The sequence below is a fragment of the Ochotona princeps genome, chromosome 21 (genome assembly GCF_030435755.1).
Source record: "Ochotona princeps isolate mOchPri1 chromosome 21, mOchPri1.hap1, whole genome shotgun sequence".
NCBI classification, from domain to species: domain Eukaryota; kingdom Metazoa; phylum Chordata; class Mammalia; order Lagomorpha; family Ochotonidae; genus Ochotona; species Ochotona princeps.
In genome coordinates, this window is record NC_080852.1 from 13,915,270 (window position 1) to 13,934,945 (window position 19,676).

At 42.4% G+C, this 19,676-nt stretch overlaps 1 protein-coding gene across 34 annotated transcripts in view; it reads left to right on the forward strand.

The window, feature by feature from the left end:
• The window catches only part of MAGI1 (membrane associated guanylate kinase, WW and PDZ domain containing 1), a 602,787-nt gene that overhangs the window by 482,617 nt on the left and 100,494 nt on the right, over positions 1–19,676 (forward strand). For all 34 annotated transcript variants that reach the window (XM_004581596.2, XM_058679198.1, XM_058679199.1 and 31 more), the window contains 2 exons: positions 796–915; positions 18,061–18,267. In XM_004581596.2, coding sequence (XP_004581653.2) covers positions 796–915; positions 18,061–18,267 — 327 coding nt within the window. The remainder of the gene's footprint in view (positions 1–795; positions 916–18,060; positions 18,268–19,676) is intronic.

Consider the following 19,676-nt stretch of genomic DNA (forward strand, 5'->3'; position numbering starts at 1 on the left):
ACTGGTTTACTGCTCAACACTGCTACACTTATGGTTGAAACAGGGCTCACATGATAGAGGCATACATAGCCTAGGATCTATATGAATTTTGTTTCATAAGAACTGTTACGTTTATTAGCCATTGACAAGATGACCAGACGAATTTAAGGGGATGGTTTTCTGCCAAATGTGATGACCTCTCTTCTCAGAACCCATGGGTGGCCTTCACCCCCTCTCCATCCCTCTTCCCAACTATGTTAATTACATGGAGAGCAGTGGCATTTTAATCCCTGGGAGATGTCCAACTGCAGATCTTGGGCAATCCCATTTCTCTAGTGATGTATTTACGCAGTGGGTGTCATTTTCTTCAAAGGGTTTATTACATCGCAACTTGCCCAGTGCATTGAGGAACACAAGGACTTTGAGGCCTGTGATGAAAATATAAACCCCTTAGGCTCTGAACTTAAGTTAGATAGCTTTTTAGTATTTACTAGAGTCTTTAAAAATCTGCTGATTGTGAATGTTGTCTGTGGAAAATCCAGGTCACCCTTTTCAGTTGGTTGCATTTTTTAAAAGCGGTAAAATGCTCTCTGGATTAATCAAGCTGTGCTAGGCTCTCTTTCTCAAACTTGGTGCGCATGCTGTGCTGGCACAGAGAGGTTGACTTACCAGGTTGGTCCCCATCTGAACAGATAAAGTCAGCAGACTCTTGAGTAGGCCAGCTTACTGAACAGGTTATTTTAATTACAGCTGGATGGGGAACTTCCTGGGTGTTTCAGCTGATGTTTTCTCATGCCTTGGTTTTCCCTCCTGCAGGCACGACCCGGTCTCCAAGAGAAGGGGAGGTACCTGGTGTGGACTATAACTTTCTGACTGTGAAGGAATTCTTGGACCTGGAGCAGAGTGGAACGCTTCTGGAAGTTGGCACCTATGAAGGTGAGCTTGTCTGCCCAGCGGCAGTGGGGGCGCTTTTCTCCTGGGTGTTTCACAGGATTCATGGACAATGGACGTCAAAATAAGTAGATTGCAGTTCCCTTAATGTGATGAATCATAGAGTGAGACTTGGTGAGACCTTTTAAAATTATTTTTGTTTTTCACCAAGAGCTTTCATTTTTTCCCCCAGATTACTCTGTGTGAGTTTGCCATAGAACCCATGTCATTTTAAAAGGAAGAGGAGCTAGTCAATCCCAAAAGCGGCCTCTTAGTGTAGTTGTATCCTTTAAGGAATGGTCTGTCATTCTCGCCACAAATTGGTGTTCATGTGGTTTTTGAGCAGAAAATGTATTTATACAGTTCATAAAACAACTGTTTCAAAAGTATTTAGTAAGTCCTCTCTTTCATATTCTTGTCTCCCATCTGCCCAGCATCTGTTTCAATGGTACAGTATTTTTGATCATTCGTTCTTTCCGATTGCTCTGCTGAGGTATATTTTCCTGAATACAGACAAGAGCATTTCATATGCTCTCTCACTGTTTTATAGAAAAGGAAGAATATCATAGTTCACCACTTGGTGCCTTGCTCTTTTCATCCGACACTGTGTTTCAATAGATTTTTGTAATTCCATAGTGCAGTCCTTTTTTGTTTTCTTTTTTAATGACTGCAATTTCTGTGCATGGACATACCATAATTTAATCAGTTCTCTGACTAAGCACTTGGGTTATGCTCAGCCTTAATATTTTGAGACATGCTGTGTTTTACTACTCTAGGCCTGTTTCATTTCATGTGAGAGAATGCATCTAATGGTCAAGAACCTGCAAATAGGATTGTTGGGTCAAAGTCAAACCAGGTTGGAGGGTTAGAGGAGAGAAAAGCTTCTTTTTCTTTTCCATTTTAAAAATATTTATTTATTTATTGTTGGAAAGTCAGATGTACAGAGAGAAGGAGAGACAGAGAGGAAGATTTTCCACCTGCTGATTCACTCCCCAAGTGGCTGCAATGGCCTGAGCTGAGCCGATCCTTAGGCCATCCTCTACTGCTTTTCCAGGCCACAAGCAGGGAGCTGAATGGGAATCAGGGCTGCTGGGATTAGAACCTATGTCTTTAGGGGACCTCGCCACATGCAAGGTGAGGACTTTAGCCACTAGGCTACCACACTGGGCCCTATCACTTCATTTCCTTTTGAGAACTTTGTTGAATTTTTTTTAAGATTTGTTTATTTTTATTGGAAAGTCAGATATACAGAGAGAAGGAGAGACAGTGAGGAAGATCTTCCATCACTCCCCAAGTGGCAGCAATGACTGGAGTTGAGCCCATCTGAAGCCAGGAGTCACCTCCAGGTCTGCTACATGGCTGCAGGGTCCCAAGGTTTGGGGTCGTCCTCGACTGCTTTCCCAGGCCACAAGCAGGGAGTTGGATGGGAAGTGGTGCCACCAGAACACGAACTGGCATTCATATGGGATCCCGGTGCATGCAAGGCAAGGACTTTAACCACTAGGCTACCACCTGGGGCCTGTTTAATTTTTTAAGCTATTTTTCAATAGGCAGATAATTATGTAAGTTATTTTAATATTCTTAAATTGGCATGTAGTACTTGTGTACTTGTGTGTTATTTTATTACATGTGAACTTATTAGATCATGATAATTGCCATATCCATCATTTACCATTTCTTTGAGGTGGAAACATTAAAAATCCTAAGTACTAGCTAGTTTGAACTGCACGATTAGTTGCCTTACAGTTGATCTTTCTGTGTTATAGACTATTGAAATTTTTCTTCTTATCCACCTGCACCCCTGATCCATATACAACTTTCTCTCCGTGCTTGCCCTGGTAGTCACTATACGATGCTCTATTTCCATGAGATCAACACTTTAGCTTTCGTATCTACATGAGGATGTGTGTGTATTTGTCGTTCTTAGCTCTAGATTGTTTTTACATGATATTCTTATCCATGTTCCCATATGTGATGGATATCATTCTTGTTATGACTAATTAGTGTTGTATTGTGTTTCTTTTTATGGCCATATAACATTACATTATGTATATTTATCATATTTTCTTTATCCAGAGGTTGAAGAGTTAGGCTGGTTACATTTCTTAGCTGTTTTGAATAGTGCTACCATGAGCAAAGCAATCTGGATGATACTTCAAAATGCTAATCTCATTTTTTGGCATGATTGGATCATATGGTGGTTCTATTTCTCCTTTTATGAGACACTTCCGTGCTGTTTTCCATAAAGGCTATATTAATTTCTATTCTAATCAATAGTATAGAATAGTGCTTCCTTCTCCACATCCCCTCCAACATTTGGCTCTGTGTGTGTGTGTGTTGGTCTTTGTGTTAATAGCCATTGCAACTTGTATGAAATCATACCTAATTCTGACTTTTATTTTAATTTCCCATGATTAATGAGTTGAGCACTTTTTCCACCATTTATAAATCTTCAAAGAAGTCATACACACACATGCACACACACACGCACAAACACACACAAGATGTATTTATTTATTTGAAAATCAGTGTGAGGGGCCCGGCGGCGTGGCCTAGCGGCTAAAGTCCTCGCCTTGAAAGCCCCGGGATCCCATATGGGCGCCGGTTCTAATCCCGGCACCTCCACTTCCCATCCAGCTCCCTGCTTGTGGCCTGGGAAAGCAGTCGAGGATGGCCCAAAGGTTTGGGACCCTGCACCCGTGTGGGAGACCCGGAAGAGGTTCCTGGTTCCCGGCTTCGGATTGGCGCGCACTGGCCCGTTGCGGCTCACTTGGGGAGTGAATCATCGGACGGAAGATCTTCCTCTCTGTCTCTCCTCCTCTCTGTATATCCAGCTTTCCAATAATAATAATAAAATCTTTAAAAAAAAAAAAAAGAAAATCAGTGTGAGAAACACAGATACATCATCAGCCGGTTCAGTCCCTGGATGGCTACAGCAGTCCAGGCTGGCCAGGGCAAAGTCAAGAACCAGGATCTTCCTCCAGGTCTCCCATGTGGGTAGCAGAAGACCAGGGTAATAGCTTTTTCATTATGTTGTTTTTTGATAAAAGCATGGGAAGCTATTAAGTAGTGAAATTAATTTGAATATAATTATTACATTATATATAGCTATTTGTAAACCTAGTATTTGGATTTTTTTTTAAAGATTTATTCATTTTATTACAGCCAGATATACAGAGAGGAGGAAAGACAGAGAGGAAGATCTTCCATCCGATGATTCACTCCCCAAGTGAGCCGCAACGGGCCAGTGCGCACCGATCCGATGCCGGGAACCTGGAACCTCTTCCGGGTCTCCCACGCGGGTGCAGGGTCCCAATGCATTGGGCCGTCCTCAACTGCTTTCCCAGGCCACAAGCAGGGAGCTGGATGGGAAGTGGAGCTGCCGGGATTAGAACCGGCGCCCATATGGGATCCGGGGCTTTCAAGGCGAGGACTTTAGCCGCTAGGCCACGCCGCCGGGCCCTAGTATTTGGATTTATTGATGGTCATTGGGACATTTTAAATACTAGACTTAAAAACAAATGGTAAATCCCAAGTACATTGTTACATTGTCAGGGAGAATGTAGCTTTGATGTGATGATAATAGCCCTGTTACAGAAAGTGTCTGTCAGGCAAGTATAAGCGTATTATCTTAGGGGTGCAGTTTTTGGTTTGATATTTTCTGAAATACCATTTCTAAGCTGCATGTGCATCATATGGTGTCCTGGTTTTCTTCAATTTCCACATTGTGAACTCAGGAGTATTTTCTCTGGAGTGTTGTTGCTGCTTGTCACTTGGCTGAGTTTCCTGTTCTTAGATGTGGCTGAGTGACCTGTAGGCTCCACTGAGCGCTTGGAGAATGACGAAGGTCTGAGATGTGGGAGGGGGGAGGCGAGGAGGGCCAGGGGACCCACAGGAAACTCCCTCAACGTGTCGACTTTGCATCCTCTCCAAGATGCAAAGGCTGCAACTGTGGCAAATGAGAGTTTTCTTCAGGTAGCTGAGGGAGCTGTTGTTATTGAAATCCATTATACCTTATGTGGAGCCTGAGTTCCCCTCTCAGAGTGTTGGGTCAGATAGAGTAATTTTTTAAAGACTTATTTCTTGGTACCGGCACAGTAGCCTAGTGGTTAAAGTGCTTTCCTTGCGTGCGCCAGCATCCCTTATGACATGTGGCAGTTGCACTTTTTAACCAGCCACATGTGTAAACATAACGGTAATGCTGACAGAGTACACACTTGAGTCAGACACTCAGCTAAGCCCTTTCCAATTGTCTCTCTTAATCATACCTATGAGAAAGTGCAAATGTTGTACTTGTTTCAGCAAAGGGGAAACAGACTGTGAGCATTAACTAACTAGCCGGAAGGTACCAGGCCCTGGAACAGAGTGGCTGAGGGTCAGAAGCGGGTGGTAAGGTGGCAGAAGAGGTGGCCTTCTTAGTGTCTACCAACCCAGGCAGGTACCATCTGGGATTTGCCCAGGTGAGGCAAAGACAAGAGGCTCTCCAAACAGCTTCCCACCTCACCTCTTACCACAGCAATCTGGCATTTAATAAAAATTGCAATTTGTTTGCAGCTTCTCAAAGTCAACATTTTATATTCAGGGCAGTTCTGAAACCTTATAAGCCAACTCATATGAAAGGGAAATTATTCTACGAAAAGGTCAGAGGCTGAGGATCTCCATACAGATGGGTTAAAAATGGAGAGACTCAATTGTAGGCATGAAAAAAATCGCAACTTGAAAATAATGAAATGTGCATTCATGAAAACACAGCTTGATTTAAGGCAGGTATCTTCCAGGGTTGGCGCATTGGCTCAGCTGGCCGATCCTCTACCTCCAAATGCTGGCATCCCATATGGGCACTTGTTCATGTCCCAGCTGCTCCACTTCCCATCCAGCTCCCTGCTTATGGCCTGGGAAAGCAGTATAGAATGGCCCGAGGCCTTGGGACTTTATTTTGGAGTGAGACATGGTCCTGAGACAAGGCAGTGTAATGGAAAGCTGTTTGGACACTCTGACTTGAGAGGCCTTATTCTTTGTAGTGAGTCACTGTTTTTAGCACCTGTGCGGTGTGTGCGCCTTGTGCACCGTCTCATTCACTCTTCCCAGCAAGCCTGTGAGATACCATGTGTGCCTCTTTTATGGATGAGGAACACCAGGGCTAGAGATGCCTGTGAGCTATCCCAAGTTTACTGGGAGAGCCAGAGGTAGAGATGGGATTCAGACCCATGCTGTGTGACTCTGGAGTCTGCACTTTATTGGCCTTCGATCTTTTTGAGGCAAATTCAGTGGGAGCAATTTGAACAAAGTGTTGAGCATTCCAAGAAGAGGCCCAGGGCATTCATATAGTGTCAAGGGAGACCCGTGAGGAAGGGGGCCAAGTAAGAGGGTAGAAACCACTGAGCTTGGACCATGTGCCTGAACCCAAGTGTGAGTGTGACAGATCAAGAGATGAGAACAGCACCTTTTAGGGTGTGGTGGGTTAAGGCACTGTTAGTGACACCTGTATCCCGGGTGTTTCCCTGCTGCTCCACTTTTAATCCAGCTTCCGGTGAGCGTGCCTGGGAAAGCAGCAAATTATGACCCAAGTCTTTGGGTACCTGTGCCTACTTGGGGAACCTGGATGAAGCTCCTGGCACCTGGCTTTTTCCTAGCCCACCCCTGGCTGTTGGGGCCATTTGGGGAATGAACCAATGGATGAAAGATCTTTCTGTCTCTACCTCTCTCTGTAGTTCTGCCTTTCAAATGAATAAATAAATCTTTTCTTTAGAAAAAAAAAGTAGCTTCTAGAAACAATAAAGAAGAAACCAGAAACACTGGTTTCTTTAAAGCCAGTGCTGTCAAGAAACAATTTTGTTCAGTGCAGTGAAGTGAAATGTGCAGTGTTCTCTGCTATCCAGCCCCACATGGCTTCTATGACTGGAGGTGGAATTTCAAATTATGTTAACGTTAGTATAACCTTGCTTCAGTGGTAGTACCCACACATGGCTGGTGATTATTGTATTTTTGCAGCACAGACTCAGAATAAGAGATATAGAAAAGAAGGGTACAGCTGTGTGCATAGTATTCTACCTCTGCAGCCTTCTTTTCCATGCCAAGTGTGTCTTAAGAGTTAAGGTCCTTTGCAAAAGCATAGTTTTGAATCCTCTCCACACCAATATCCCTACCGTGGAGAGGTGATCTTCTGTGGGCACATTCTGTGATCTGCAGAGAAGTGGAGTGGACCGAGAAAGGCACCACGCCTGATAACTTAGGGGATTTTCTTTCAAGCCTAATATTTGTTTGACATTTAGATTGGCAGAGTTGAAGGATTTGAGAGCTGGAACTGCGGTACAGTTCATCTTTTCAGATGACAGAACTAAGATCCGGAGAGAGACTGGTCTAAGGTACTAAAGGGAATAAAGGAGAACACCAATCAGACGTCCTGTTACCCAGATGGCGTCACAAGCAGGGCTGGCAGACTGTGACTTCCTAGCTGTCTGAAAGCTGACACTTTGTCACTTGGACGCCTCCTGCGTGCATTCTTCCATTTCTCCGTGAAAGATAAAGTGCTGAACACACAACAGCAGGTTGGATGATAGGCGTTTGGTACAACAGTTGTCGCCTGGGATGCCCACTTTCCATACCAGTGTGCATGATTCCAGTCCTCTGCTTCCGGTGTGGTTCCTGCCACTGTCATCCTGAGCCTGAGCCACTTGGGAGACTCAGTTCGAATCCTGAACCCCTGGCTTCAGGATTGCCAGGACTGTTGGGGTTATTTGTTTCTCTGTGTCACCATCTTTCTTTCTCACTGCCCTGAAAATAAAATCAAAAATAAATGAAAATTTTACAAAGTAGATGTGGTCACTTTATGGATCTTATGGTCTGGTGGATAAGACACTTTATTCCTATACTTCACAAATATTCATTTGTGTGATAACCTTCAAGGAGATCCTAAGAGGAGACTCATTGTGTGTGGATTTGGTAACGGCTTCTGCTGTACAAGTAGTAATTGAAGTGCAGTTTGAGTGAGCTATAGCTATAGCCTTACTAAATAAAAATACAGAACATCCCATCTTTTAACAGACCTCTTTGGAATAGCTTTGGACATCAATGCTGATGATAGTCATAAAGACTTGACTAAGCTAGAAATACTTGATAACATAGTGATTAATGAGTATAGATTGGAGAATCAGCTGGTGGTAATCCTCCGAGGATAATTCCTTGCCCTGTCTTCAATACATGAACAAGTGGTGGTGCCATTTGCTATTGTTAGAGATGCTGTAATAGGGCAAATTTGGGGGGATGTATTAGAAGCTCTAGAATGGAACTTTTACTCCTCACCAGCTGTAAAGTTAGTGGGTACATAGACCCCCAGCATAGTAGACACTGTTTTTTATCATATAAGATACCTGACCATGATCCCTCATAAAACACAGAAGTCCTCAACAAGTTTGTGGAAAATATGTGTTATGAAGAAACTTGTGAGTAGATTTCAAAACTGTTTGTACCATACTAAATTTTCATATTATTCCATTTTCAACAATTTTTTAGAAGCACCCCTGAAGAACTTACTACTTAAGAGTTTTTCATCTCTGGGCTACAGGTAGAAGCTTAGCCCAGTACACCATAGTGCCACCCCAGAGTTTGTCATCTCTTCACAGTTTGAACCGGCTTCTTGTTGTCACTGTCCGGGAAAAAAAAAGAATAAACCTGTCTTTTTTTGTGGGTTCAACTTCCTAGTTATGGAACTGAGCTAATTTATATGATACGGCACATGAAATAAGTCATCTGAACCGTCTCTCTCATGTACTGTTTCCCCCTGCCCGCCCCACTGCTGTTGACATTTCTCTCTGTGAGACTGGTTGTTGCCTCAGCCAGCCCTGGGGACTTCTCCAGGAGAGAGATTACAAGGGATGAACCATTCAGAGGGGGTGGTTCCAAGCATACCTGCTTTGCAAATGCCTCTGGACAGAAGAGCCTGATTATCGACTTTGAATGTTGCAAAGGTTTTCCTTCAGCCTAGAAGTACAAGGCCAGGGTGACATTTCAGATTGGAGTTATGGGTTGCATACTTCTGCATGCTAATTAGGAAGGGGATGTCAGTCTTCAATAATGTTATTGTTCTACTTCCTAGAAGGTCTGCAGAAATGCAGCTGCCAGTGGTATATTTTGGGGGACATGGAGATGCACCAGGGTTGAAGAGAGTTCTTGTTTGTCATTGAGGAAAACGAGACTGTCTGGAGTCCTGTTTTGTGGCAGACCCTGGAAGCCATCTGTTGTGATATGCTCTGTTGGCAAACTCGGCCGTGAAATGTTCTCTGTTGATAACCAGAGTAACCGAATGAAATCTGTGCTGCGATTGGCTGTTTTTGCGCATGAGATGGAGGGAAAGGCTAGAGCCAGGGAATCTTGCTCACCTCTTCTGCTCAAAATTCCCTAAAGATGCCTGGAGTTAGGAGCACAGATGTTGGAGTCAGGGAACTACATGGGGAAATGCCAGTCATCATTTGTGAATTGTGTGCTTCCCAGTGTCTGCCTCAGAGAATGGGAATATGGATTTTTTTTCTTTCTTGTAAGATAGTTAGAAAACTTAGAGTCAGAGGGGCAGGTGTTTGGCATAGCAATTAATATAGATACTGCTTGAGATGCCTTTATTTCATATCACAGTGTGGGATGGATTCCCAGCTCTGGCTCCTTTAGCTTCCTGCTGATGTGCACCTTGGGGGGACAGCAGGTGACAGCTCAAGTACTTGAGTCCCTGTTACCCATGTGACAGACTGGATCCAGTGGCAGACCGCCAGCATTCACCTGACCCAGGACCCACTTGTGTAGGCATTTAAGGGGTGAACCAGTAAATGGAAGTTCTCTGTTTTTGTCTCTCTCTCTCATTCTGTGCCTTTCAAATAAATTAAAAGGAAGGGTTAGAATAAGTAAATGTATGAGTTGTCATATATAGTAGCTGTACTTTTTAAATGCTGTTTGCATATGCGTTTTTACATATTCTGTGTCACATACATTAAAAACACTTTTCAGATATTCATGAAAATGCTTTTAAAAGATAAGTTTGTTGGTACAAAGCATTTTTGAAATCTAGACAGAGAAATCTTCAAAGAATTCATGGAAAATGTGAATTCTGAAAAAACTCAGCATGAATTTCAATTTTTTTTGCACCAGAATAATTATCGTTTAATTTCATTTTTGCACAAACTTTTTGAAGGCTGGGAGTATTTTTGTCTTTACCCTGTGGAACTGAAGCTAAAAAGAAAAGGATACTTTCATTTGCTCAAAGGGACATAACTGTTCACTCCTTCTGTCCTTTAGGCATTTATGTTGGAAGCCAGTTGGCTCTGGCCAGGACACAATTGTGCTTATAGACCACTGAGTTCTTGGCCAGTGGTGGATGCAGGTCCTAGTCTTCAGGGTCGGGCAGTTGGGAAAGAAAGAACAGAGAGAAGGTGATGGGTGTTTGTGAATGACAGCATAGTGGCTTGAGCAATCAGGTGACACAATGAAACAATTCAGATCAGCAGAAAGACAGATAAAATGAATCTCTGGGCCCAGAGGAGCTTGCTGTGAGTCAGCAAGCTGCCAACAACCAGAATCACAGCACAGGTGCTGAGGGGGATCCCAAGCTGGAATCCTGGGTGTTGTTTTCTACTTGTTTACTTGTTCTGCAGAGAATCATCATGAGAATATGTACATGGTGGCACCCTGTTATGCCTGGGCACACAGTTGTATACAAAACTAGATTAGACCCCTACTGTCATGGAACTTAGGCTCCAGGTGTAAAGACTTTTTTTTTAAGTCATTCATTCATTCATTCATTCATTCAAGGGCAAAGTAACAGAGATCTTTAGCCCATTGGTTCACTTCTCAAATGCCCACAGCAGCCAAAAATGGGCCAGCCTAAAACCAGGAAGCAGGAGCTGTCTCTGGGTCACTCAAGTGAGTTACAAGGACCCACTTAGGCAATCTTCTGCTACTTTCCCAGGTGCTTTATCAGAAAACTAGATCGGAGGCAGAGCAGCCAGGTGTTTGCTGAAATGGGATCTCATCACTGCAAATGGTAGCTTAACGTGCTGTGCCCCAATGCAGGCCCCTTGAAGATTGCTATTGCTTAATGAAGAACATTGGTCAACTCAGAGGCTTTAGCAGGCAGCAGGTCATGGTTCCCTGAGAACATACTGGAACTGATCAGGACAGTTTTGATCTTGTTCATGGGGTCAGATGTACTGTCCCTGAGTCCTGAGGAGTAGATGTTCATGAGGTGAGGAGCAACAGGAGAAGTGCGACTGAGAGGTGGAGGACAAGAAGGCTTCCCAGTCTGTGTGTAGTTGCTGAACAAGGGCCCGAGAGGTTCTGAGCAGAAAGAACAAGCAGCAGGCTTGAAATGTGCTGATAAGTGGGGGAAAGCCAGACACTCAGGTGACCAAGGCGCAAACCCAGCAGTCCTGAGTGCCCGGCTGTCTGGGTGCTGTCTACACGCCTGTACTGCACACAGGAAGATACTTCAGTTTAAGCAGACATTCGCTAAAAACAGGGAAAGCATTTCTGTCGCTTTGGGAGTCACAGTGCTCACATTAGATAAGTGTTCCCTGGATGGTTGCTGTCATCCTGGTCTCCTGCCTGACAGTTCCTCTACTGCCCAGTCCACATGGCTGTTCTGGGGCTCTGTCTTCCTCATCATCTGTCCTCAGAGGGTGTTTCCTGGAACATCACCTGGTAGTGCCAGTCTCAGACCCACCCTGCGTGGACTATAATCTAGTTGTTTGCACACCAAGGTTCAAGAATACTGATGTATAGCCTGTAGTAGCATTGTGCGGAGCTTGATGTAGTCCTGTTTTCCCATTTTATTTCCAGTGCCTGGTACAAAGAAGTTTCTCTTTAAAATGAATGAGTGAATAGACAATGTGTGTGCCAGACCATACAGATTTGATTCATTCTGACTTAAATCCAGGGTTATGGTCCTCTTAAATATTTTATAAAGCTCTAAAAATTGATTTGAAGGCCCCATTAATTTTTAAATGTGTGTCAGAAAGTATTTTCTTTGGCCTGGTCATGGCCAGCAATTGTGCCTATTAATTAAAGCCAACAGGGCCTTCCTCTTATATCTTCCCTTTCTTCCCTAGCCACCAGCCCTTGTGACTTTTATTGTAGAATCAGTTCTGAAAATAGCAGCAGACAGGAACACCTTGGAAGGGAGCAAGGCCACCGCAGGAACTATGAGCCATGTTGGTCAACATGGAGGCCCTATGACATGATACTTAGGGCTCATAGAACTGTGCACCCTGTCAAGTGATAGCACTAATTAATTTCCTAGACATTTGCATTTATTAAAAGTAACTTTTAATTTAACACTTTGAAGTGATCCAAATAGTCACACCAAGTCTCATGTGCCTGGTGTATGCTTTCTGTAAGGATCATGACTTAGTCTTATAAAAGCTTTTTTGCTTGATTATGTCAGAATGAAAGCTGTTGAGTGGGTGTAGAATTTGCAAGAAGATATAGCTATCTTGGAACTCAGGGCCAGGCAGGTTGAATATGAGAGTGAATAGGCTGGAAGAAGCTGTGAAGAATTTGTGTGACCCATGCTACCTGCTGCTTCATAGCAGAGTCATTTCATAGCATCCTGACCCCTTTGGCCAAAAACCTAAGACTAAAACTAGACATAACTCAGTTGCAATGGGCTTGTCTGGCAAGAACTGGGGCTGAACTGAGAGGTGAGCAAATACTTCCCTACACAAGTCCTTGAGTCATTGAGTGAACGCAAGTGAGTCGCTGTTAAACTCCTGTACTTGCTTTTGTCAAGCTTGCCTGTAAGAGTTGGAGCCTAATGTCAAAACAAACAAGCCACTCAAGAAATGGGCACGGGAAATGGGCAAACACTTCACAAAGGAACAAACCCAAATGGCAAATAAACATATGAAAAAATGCTCAAGTTCCCTGGCAATAAGGGAAATCCAAATTAAAACATCAATGAGGTACCACCTAACGCCAGTAAGACTGGCCCACATGAATAAAAGCACCAACAACACTTGCTGGCCAGGTTGCGGGGAAAAGGGAACCCTACTCCACTGCTGGTGGGGCTGCAGGCTGGTACAGCCTCTCTGGAAATCAGTATGGAGAATATTCAAACAACTCAAAATCAACATACCGTATGATCCAGCAACAGCACTCCTAGGAATATATCCAGAACAATTGTTTTATGAGAAACCAACATGCACTCCTACGCTCATAGCAGCACAATCAGTAATTGCAAAAACATGGAAGCAACCAAAATGCCCATCAACAGAGGATTGGATAAGAAAGCTATGGTTCATCTACTCCATGGAATACTACTCAGCTATTAAAAAAAACAAAATGCAGTTCTTTGTGGCCAAATGGGCCAAACTGGAAACCATAATGCTAAGGGAAATGAGCCAATCCCAAAAGGTTAAATACCACATGTTTGCCTTAATTTAAGATGATATGATGTTATGTATAACATGTTATGTTATGAACGTTATATGTTGTGTATAAACTAAAATTGAAGTGTAGGTGAGGTGGTCACAGAAGGTGGCTGGGAACTCGCATTTACTTTTAACATACTGGTTACTCATTACTATGTCAATTAATTCCATAATGATGTAAATTTTTGCTGATGGTATGTTGGAGCTTTCAATTGACTGGGATAATACTCTGCTGGCTCTGTCTTCAGACCAGAGAGGGTATACCTAAGAAGCCGTTGAACTTGACTGGACAATAAGATGCTGGACTCTATGTTTGGTATACGCTTGCAATGGGGGAATCTCAACTGAACTTGAGCTGTGGTTATGCAACAAGGTGGAGGAATCCACCATGGTGGGAGGGTTTGGGGAGGGGTGGGGAGAACCCAAGTACCTATGTAACTGTGTCACATAATACAATGTAATTAATGAAGTAAAAATAATAAATAATAATAAAAAAAGAGTTGGAGCCTATACAGCCAGACTTTGCAATTTGTTAAGCAGCTTTGAGAATCCAAATTTTGGTTAGGAATCGTCTGTCTTACTTATCTGAACATCAGAGTTACAGAGAGAAAGGAATGAGAGAGAGGTCTTCCATCCGCTTGTTCACTCCCCAAATGGTTTTAACAGCCAGGGCTGGACCAAGCTGAAGTCAGGAACCAAGAGCTTCATCCAGGTCTCCTACAGGAATTCGGGAACCCAAGTGCATTAACAGGGAGCTGGACTGGAAGTGCAGCAGCCAGATTCACTGATACCCATCTGGGATGATTGCATCATAGGTGTCAGCTTAATCTGTGAGCTGCAGTGCCGAGTCTTAGAGTATGCTCTGTTTTAAAATGTTAGTCACTAATTCAAAAATAGGATGTAAGGAGGAAAGTATCAAAGCATGTCTCTCAAGTTCAAACCCACTGATGGTAGAAGATCACTTGCGTGTTGTGGAGGTGGAGGGTACATAACCTCGTTGGTTAGAGACAGAGCTGGGTTTGCTTGCTTATCCCCATGCAGATGCCTCTGTGCATGAGAAACTCATTTAGTAGCACTTCTGCAGCCTCACTCTTGTGGCAGACTTCAGTGTGGGCAAAAAGCGTTCCATGGACCGTCTTATTTTGTCCTCAGAACAGATGCCCTGTGAGATCCCAACTTTAAGATTGAAGACAAAAAATTTTTTTTTAAAAAGGGCAGAATAAAGGTTGATGTTGTGGCATTAAATCACCCCCAAGTGACTTGATAGACCAAACATCTACCTGCCATGAATATTTGGGCTATCCCTGGTGTGGATAGCTGAGGCCTCCCAGTATTGCCAATGCCTATACACTAGATCAGACAAATGAAAATGCTGGTGTGTGGCTGCTTTATGTCATTTGCAATAACAGTTGTATATGGTTCAGCCTCATTATATTCACTTACCTGTCTCCAATCAATCTTAAACTAATTCCAAGGAAGAGGAGACAGCACTGAGTAAGTGGATTATATTGGGGCTGTGTGGAGTTGCACTGACAATCTGATAACCGCTGTTTTAACTTATGGAAGACTTTAAAATTGAAAAACTAGGATGGGTATCTACTGGGGAATTGTAAAAAATATATAATTTTAAAGATTTTTTGACTTTTATTGGAAAGGCAGTTTTACAGAAAGAAAGAGAGACAAAGAAAAAGATCTTCCATCCATTGGTTCATTCACCAAGTGGCCCAAACAGTCTGAGTTGAACTGATCCAAAGCCAGGAGCCGGGAGCCTCTTCTGGGTCTCCCACATGGGTGTAGGATCCCAGTACTTTGTGCCATCCTCTTTTCACGAGCCAGAAGCTGGGATCTGGATGGGAAGTGGGAACAGCTGGGATACAAACCAGCACTCATATGGGATTGCTGACACATGCAAGGCAAAGATTTAGCCACTGATCATTCAGAACTAGTTTCATCAACTTTTAACTAGCTATTTTTTTTTTTTGAGTGGGACTTCAATTTCAAAGTGATGTGGTTTGAAGTTGTGAGTAAAGGGTCTTATCATGTGGTCACATCTTTCAAAAGAAGTGTCTTATTCATTGCTAGACATCAATCTTCATTGAACATCTAATTCTAAAATGTGCATGGCGCATGTTATGTTGTAATATTACTGGCTGGAAGGAATTAAAATTGAACTCATTAGGACTTTAATTACTTTTTGGCTGTGAGGATTTTTAAAATACTTAATCATCTTAATTCCTTATTTCCCTACATAGTCACCCTTGTCCTGGTTAGACTTCAAGGAAGACAGGGAAATGCTTTGACCTAACCTCTGTAGCAAAGCTAGCGGAAGTACATACTCAGCCTCATAGACAAGCTAACTCTTTTTTATATTTTAGGGTTTATTCATTTTTCATTTGAAAGGCAGATTTACACAGAGAGAGAAAGATCTTCCATCCATTAGTTCACTTCCCAAATGGCCACCATAGCCAGGGCTGAGCTGATCCAGATCCAGGAGCCAAGAGGTTCGTCAAGGTCTCCAACTTGCGGGGTGCCAAGGCTTTGGGCCATCTTCCGCTGCTTTCTCAGTCTACAAGTAGGGGGCTGGGTGGGAAGCAGAGCAGCCGGGACATGAACTGCCACCTATCTGGGATTCTAGTGCTTGCAGGCAATGGAGTGAACCATTGTGCTGACCCCATATATGAGCTAATTCTTCTTTGATCATATGTTTACACCTAAAACTGCAAGGGGGGGTACTTTCTTGAAGTTAATTCTGTTAATTTCTGTGCTTGCTTTTGGAGAAATGAGCAAAGTTTTCTGACAGTGTGATGGGTCCCTCACTCTGACCAACTTGAATTTTAACCGCCAGAATGTGCTTGTCAGGTTTCTAGCTGGAACCCCTCTCTTGTAAGGGTAGTGCTGTTGAATCTGTTACATTGTTAAAACTTGTTTTTTCCCTGCTGATACACAGACTGTTACACCACTCTCAGAGAAAGTGAGGTGTGCATTAATAAATTGGATTGTGATTTTAAAAAATGTTTCAAGGAAATGTCAAACACTCTTCTGTTAAAAAAAATTAACCTTAAGGATAAAACAGCAAATTGTTTACTACTTGTATGGAAGATGGACATATGCTATAGGTTCTTTCTGTCTTTTCATTGTACTTTTACATTAAACGTGTGATATGGTACTGAGGTAATCTGTGGAATTGGAAAGAAACTGTGTGAGCAGGATTTATTGTTAATTACAAATTCTGCTTTGCTAAGCTTGGAAGTACAAACACTGGTAATTCTAGGGCCTAACATCATGGGAGAGACCCAGCCTCATCTTTCTGGCCTTACTCTAAATGATAGGAAGTGGCGAATGAATCATTTGCATCCTAATGTTCATGTGTATAATTATGTAGTCCTTGAGGACTGTTGATTATCAACCATGTTGCTTAAATTTGATCATTCAAGAATTTTCTTTATGATTCTGTTCATATGGGAACATACATAACATACATAATGTTCTCTTTAACTTTCAAAAAATAACTTATTTCGTGTACAATGTTAAAAAATCAGCTTATACCTTTGCTTTTATTTACTCAGTGAATTTTTATTGTATAAAGCTGCTTTTTATACAGATTCTTTTTCAAGGGGTTTTTTTGGAAAGCAGAGAGAGCAAAGGGAGAGAGATCACACCATCCACTGGTTCACTCCTGAAATGGCTTCCATGGCTGTGTCTGGGCTAGCTTGAAACCAAGAGCATAGAACTGTATGACAGGAGAACTAAGCACTCGGGTCATTTTCTGTTGGCTCCCCAGGCACATTAGCAGTGAGCTGTGACTAGAAGCTCAGACCTGGGGTTCTAACCTGCTATGCCACATTGCTGGACAATGCTGGCTCCTGAAGCTACCTTTTTAGGTTTTGTTGCATTTTACCGTATTTCTAAAAGGCTGATTTTTATCTTCATATCATAGCTTACTGATTAGGTTTTTCTGTTGCAAATGTAAGATTCATGTATGTATTAATAGAAAATACAAAAGTTTACTCAAAATAACAGCATGTTATAGTGGGACCTCTGCCGAATTTGGGTGTATGTGGCTAAAAATGATGATGGGCGTGCCTAAAAGAGTGATCCCAAAGGGGTTCACCACACCCCCAGCCCCCACTACCACCTCCCATCCAGGGCTTTGTGTGACAAGTGTTTGATTCCACCCTCCCCAATTCCACGGGGCAAGCCGGCCACTCAGTTAAAGAGGCGCCACGTGGAGCTCACCGTCCTCCTTTTCAGATATGGCCCTGGTTCCCTCTTGAAGAGTTGCCTTTATTCAAGAATGGTGACCTCAACTTTTTAGCCCTGTGAGGATGCCAGCAGCAATGAATTTTCTATTTTCTGAGAGGCTCAATCTAAATTAGATTCAGCATTATGCTGGTGCATACATGTAAAGAGACGGCCCATTTAGATTCAAATGTAATGAGGATGAAGGTTTCCTATTGAACCCAGCCTCCTTTCTTTGTTTTTTTTTTTTTTGTTGTTGTTGTTGTTTTCCCTACGAGGTTCTTTTCACCAAGCTGTACAGCTTTCCTTTTGCTGAAACCATCGTATCTGGCTGCCTAAGAAAGATATCTTTTAACCCATCGCACTAATGAAATACGATTTGTTCTGGTTTTCTAGATTAATTTTTTTAATGTTCTGAGAGATTTGATTGTGAAGTCTTGGCGGAAAAAAAATACAAAGTATTCTTTCTGAAACATGCAAATGTGCCTCTCCTATCACCTAGGAAACTATTATGGGACACCCAAACCTCCCAGCCAGCCAGTCAGTGGGAAACTAATCACGACGGATGCCTTGCAAAGCCTTCAGTCTGGCTCCAAGCAGTCGACCCCGAAACGCACCAAGTCCTACAATGATATGCAAAATGCTGGCATAGTCCATGCGGAAAATGAGGAGGAGGATGACGTTCCTGAAATGAATAGCAGCTTCACAGGTAAAGGGCAGACCGTGCCCCACTAAATGGATGTGGGGACAGGGGTGGCAGGATGGTTTCCCAAAGACTTACAAGGAAGATGCTGGTTGGTCTCAGGAGCAATGACCTTCTGTTAAGTGTAATGAATCAACCTTTTGCAAAAAGTATTGGATAAAGAAGGAAAAGAATTGTTTCGCGGACTTGGCTCTTGACAGGTTTTTCTTTTTATGAATGTGTTGTTTGACCTAATTCATCTGTAAAATCACTAGCTTGGATTGGATCACTTCTGTATTTCCCCTTCTAGCTCTGAGATTAAATTCCATGAACATTTCTATTTTCTCTATGGCTGACATGTAGTTAAGAGTATCTGAAAGAAACTTTTCTTTTTTAAAATTTTCTTTTGGCAAAATATTAGTACATTGCTTTTCAAAGATACTTGGATTTGGGGGAGCTATTTTGTGACATAAAATATGTTTATGTTATAGTCATGCTAAGACGTTATTAAATAAATAGTACAATAAGTAATTTGTCTTTTACATATTTTTTGTTGAGATCAGCTAATTCTAGCCACAACATTGTCTCATCCAGTTATCATAGCTCACTGAAAGAAAAGATATTATGAAAAAGCATTATTTTAATAACTGGATATTTCAACAATAAGAATAGCAAATCTTGATATTATAGTCCAAGACACAGAAGAGATAACTAACCTTGAGTATAACATGTAGGGAACAGCTTCTGCCACGCACACCAAGAAACATGTGTGTCTTTGCAATAATTTGTTCTTCATTTCTTAAATTGTTTTTTGGGCAGAAAGCAGAGAATAGAGTTCATTGACTATCAATATGTAACTATCCTGATTCCTATTGCTGTTGCTATCAGTCTGTGTCTAGAAGCCATGCCTTATAAGTGATCCCCATGCCTCCCAAAATCCTCACATGAAATCCTGGTATCCAAGATCAGCCTATGGGCCTAAGTCACCATACCTAAAATCAATCTTATCATTAATTTCTACATAAAATGGAGATCCATGTGGCACCTAGTTGTAGTCTTCAAGTTTCTGCTGCGACACTAATCAGACCAATAGGGGGCTCTGAGAAGGCAGGGACCTTGAGATACATGTGTTTTGTGTTTTTTTCCTCTTTTTTTCTTTATTATTTTTAAAATTATATTGTTGACAATCTTTGCATAGTTAATTACGGTAAAAAGGTTCAGGGGGTATAGGGAAGTGGGTAAGACTATTATGTCCATATTGTTTCCTTCTTGTATCTGAGATAAAGGGGGATATTGAGGGAGAATCCCCACCCAGTTTCTCACCCTCCCCAAGTCCCGGATGTGGGGCATGCTCTGAGATCCTTGCTCAAGTGGTTTTAATAGTTCACCAGTGATAAATCACTGCCATTTTCGCCACTCCTAGCTCGGTGAGGTCG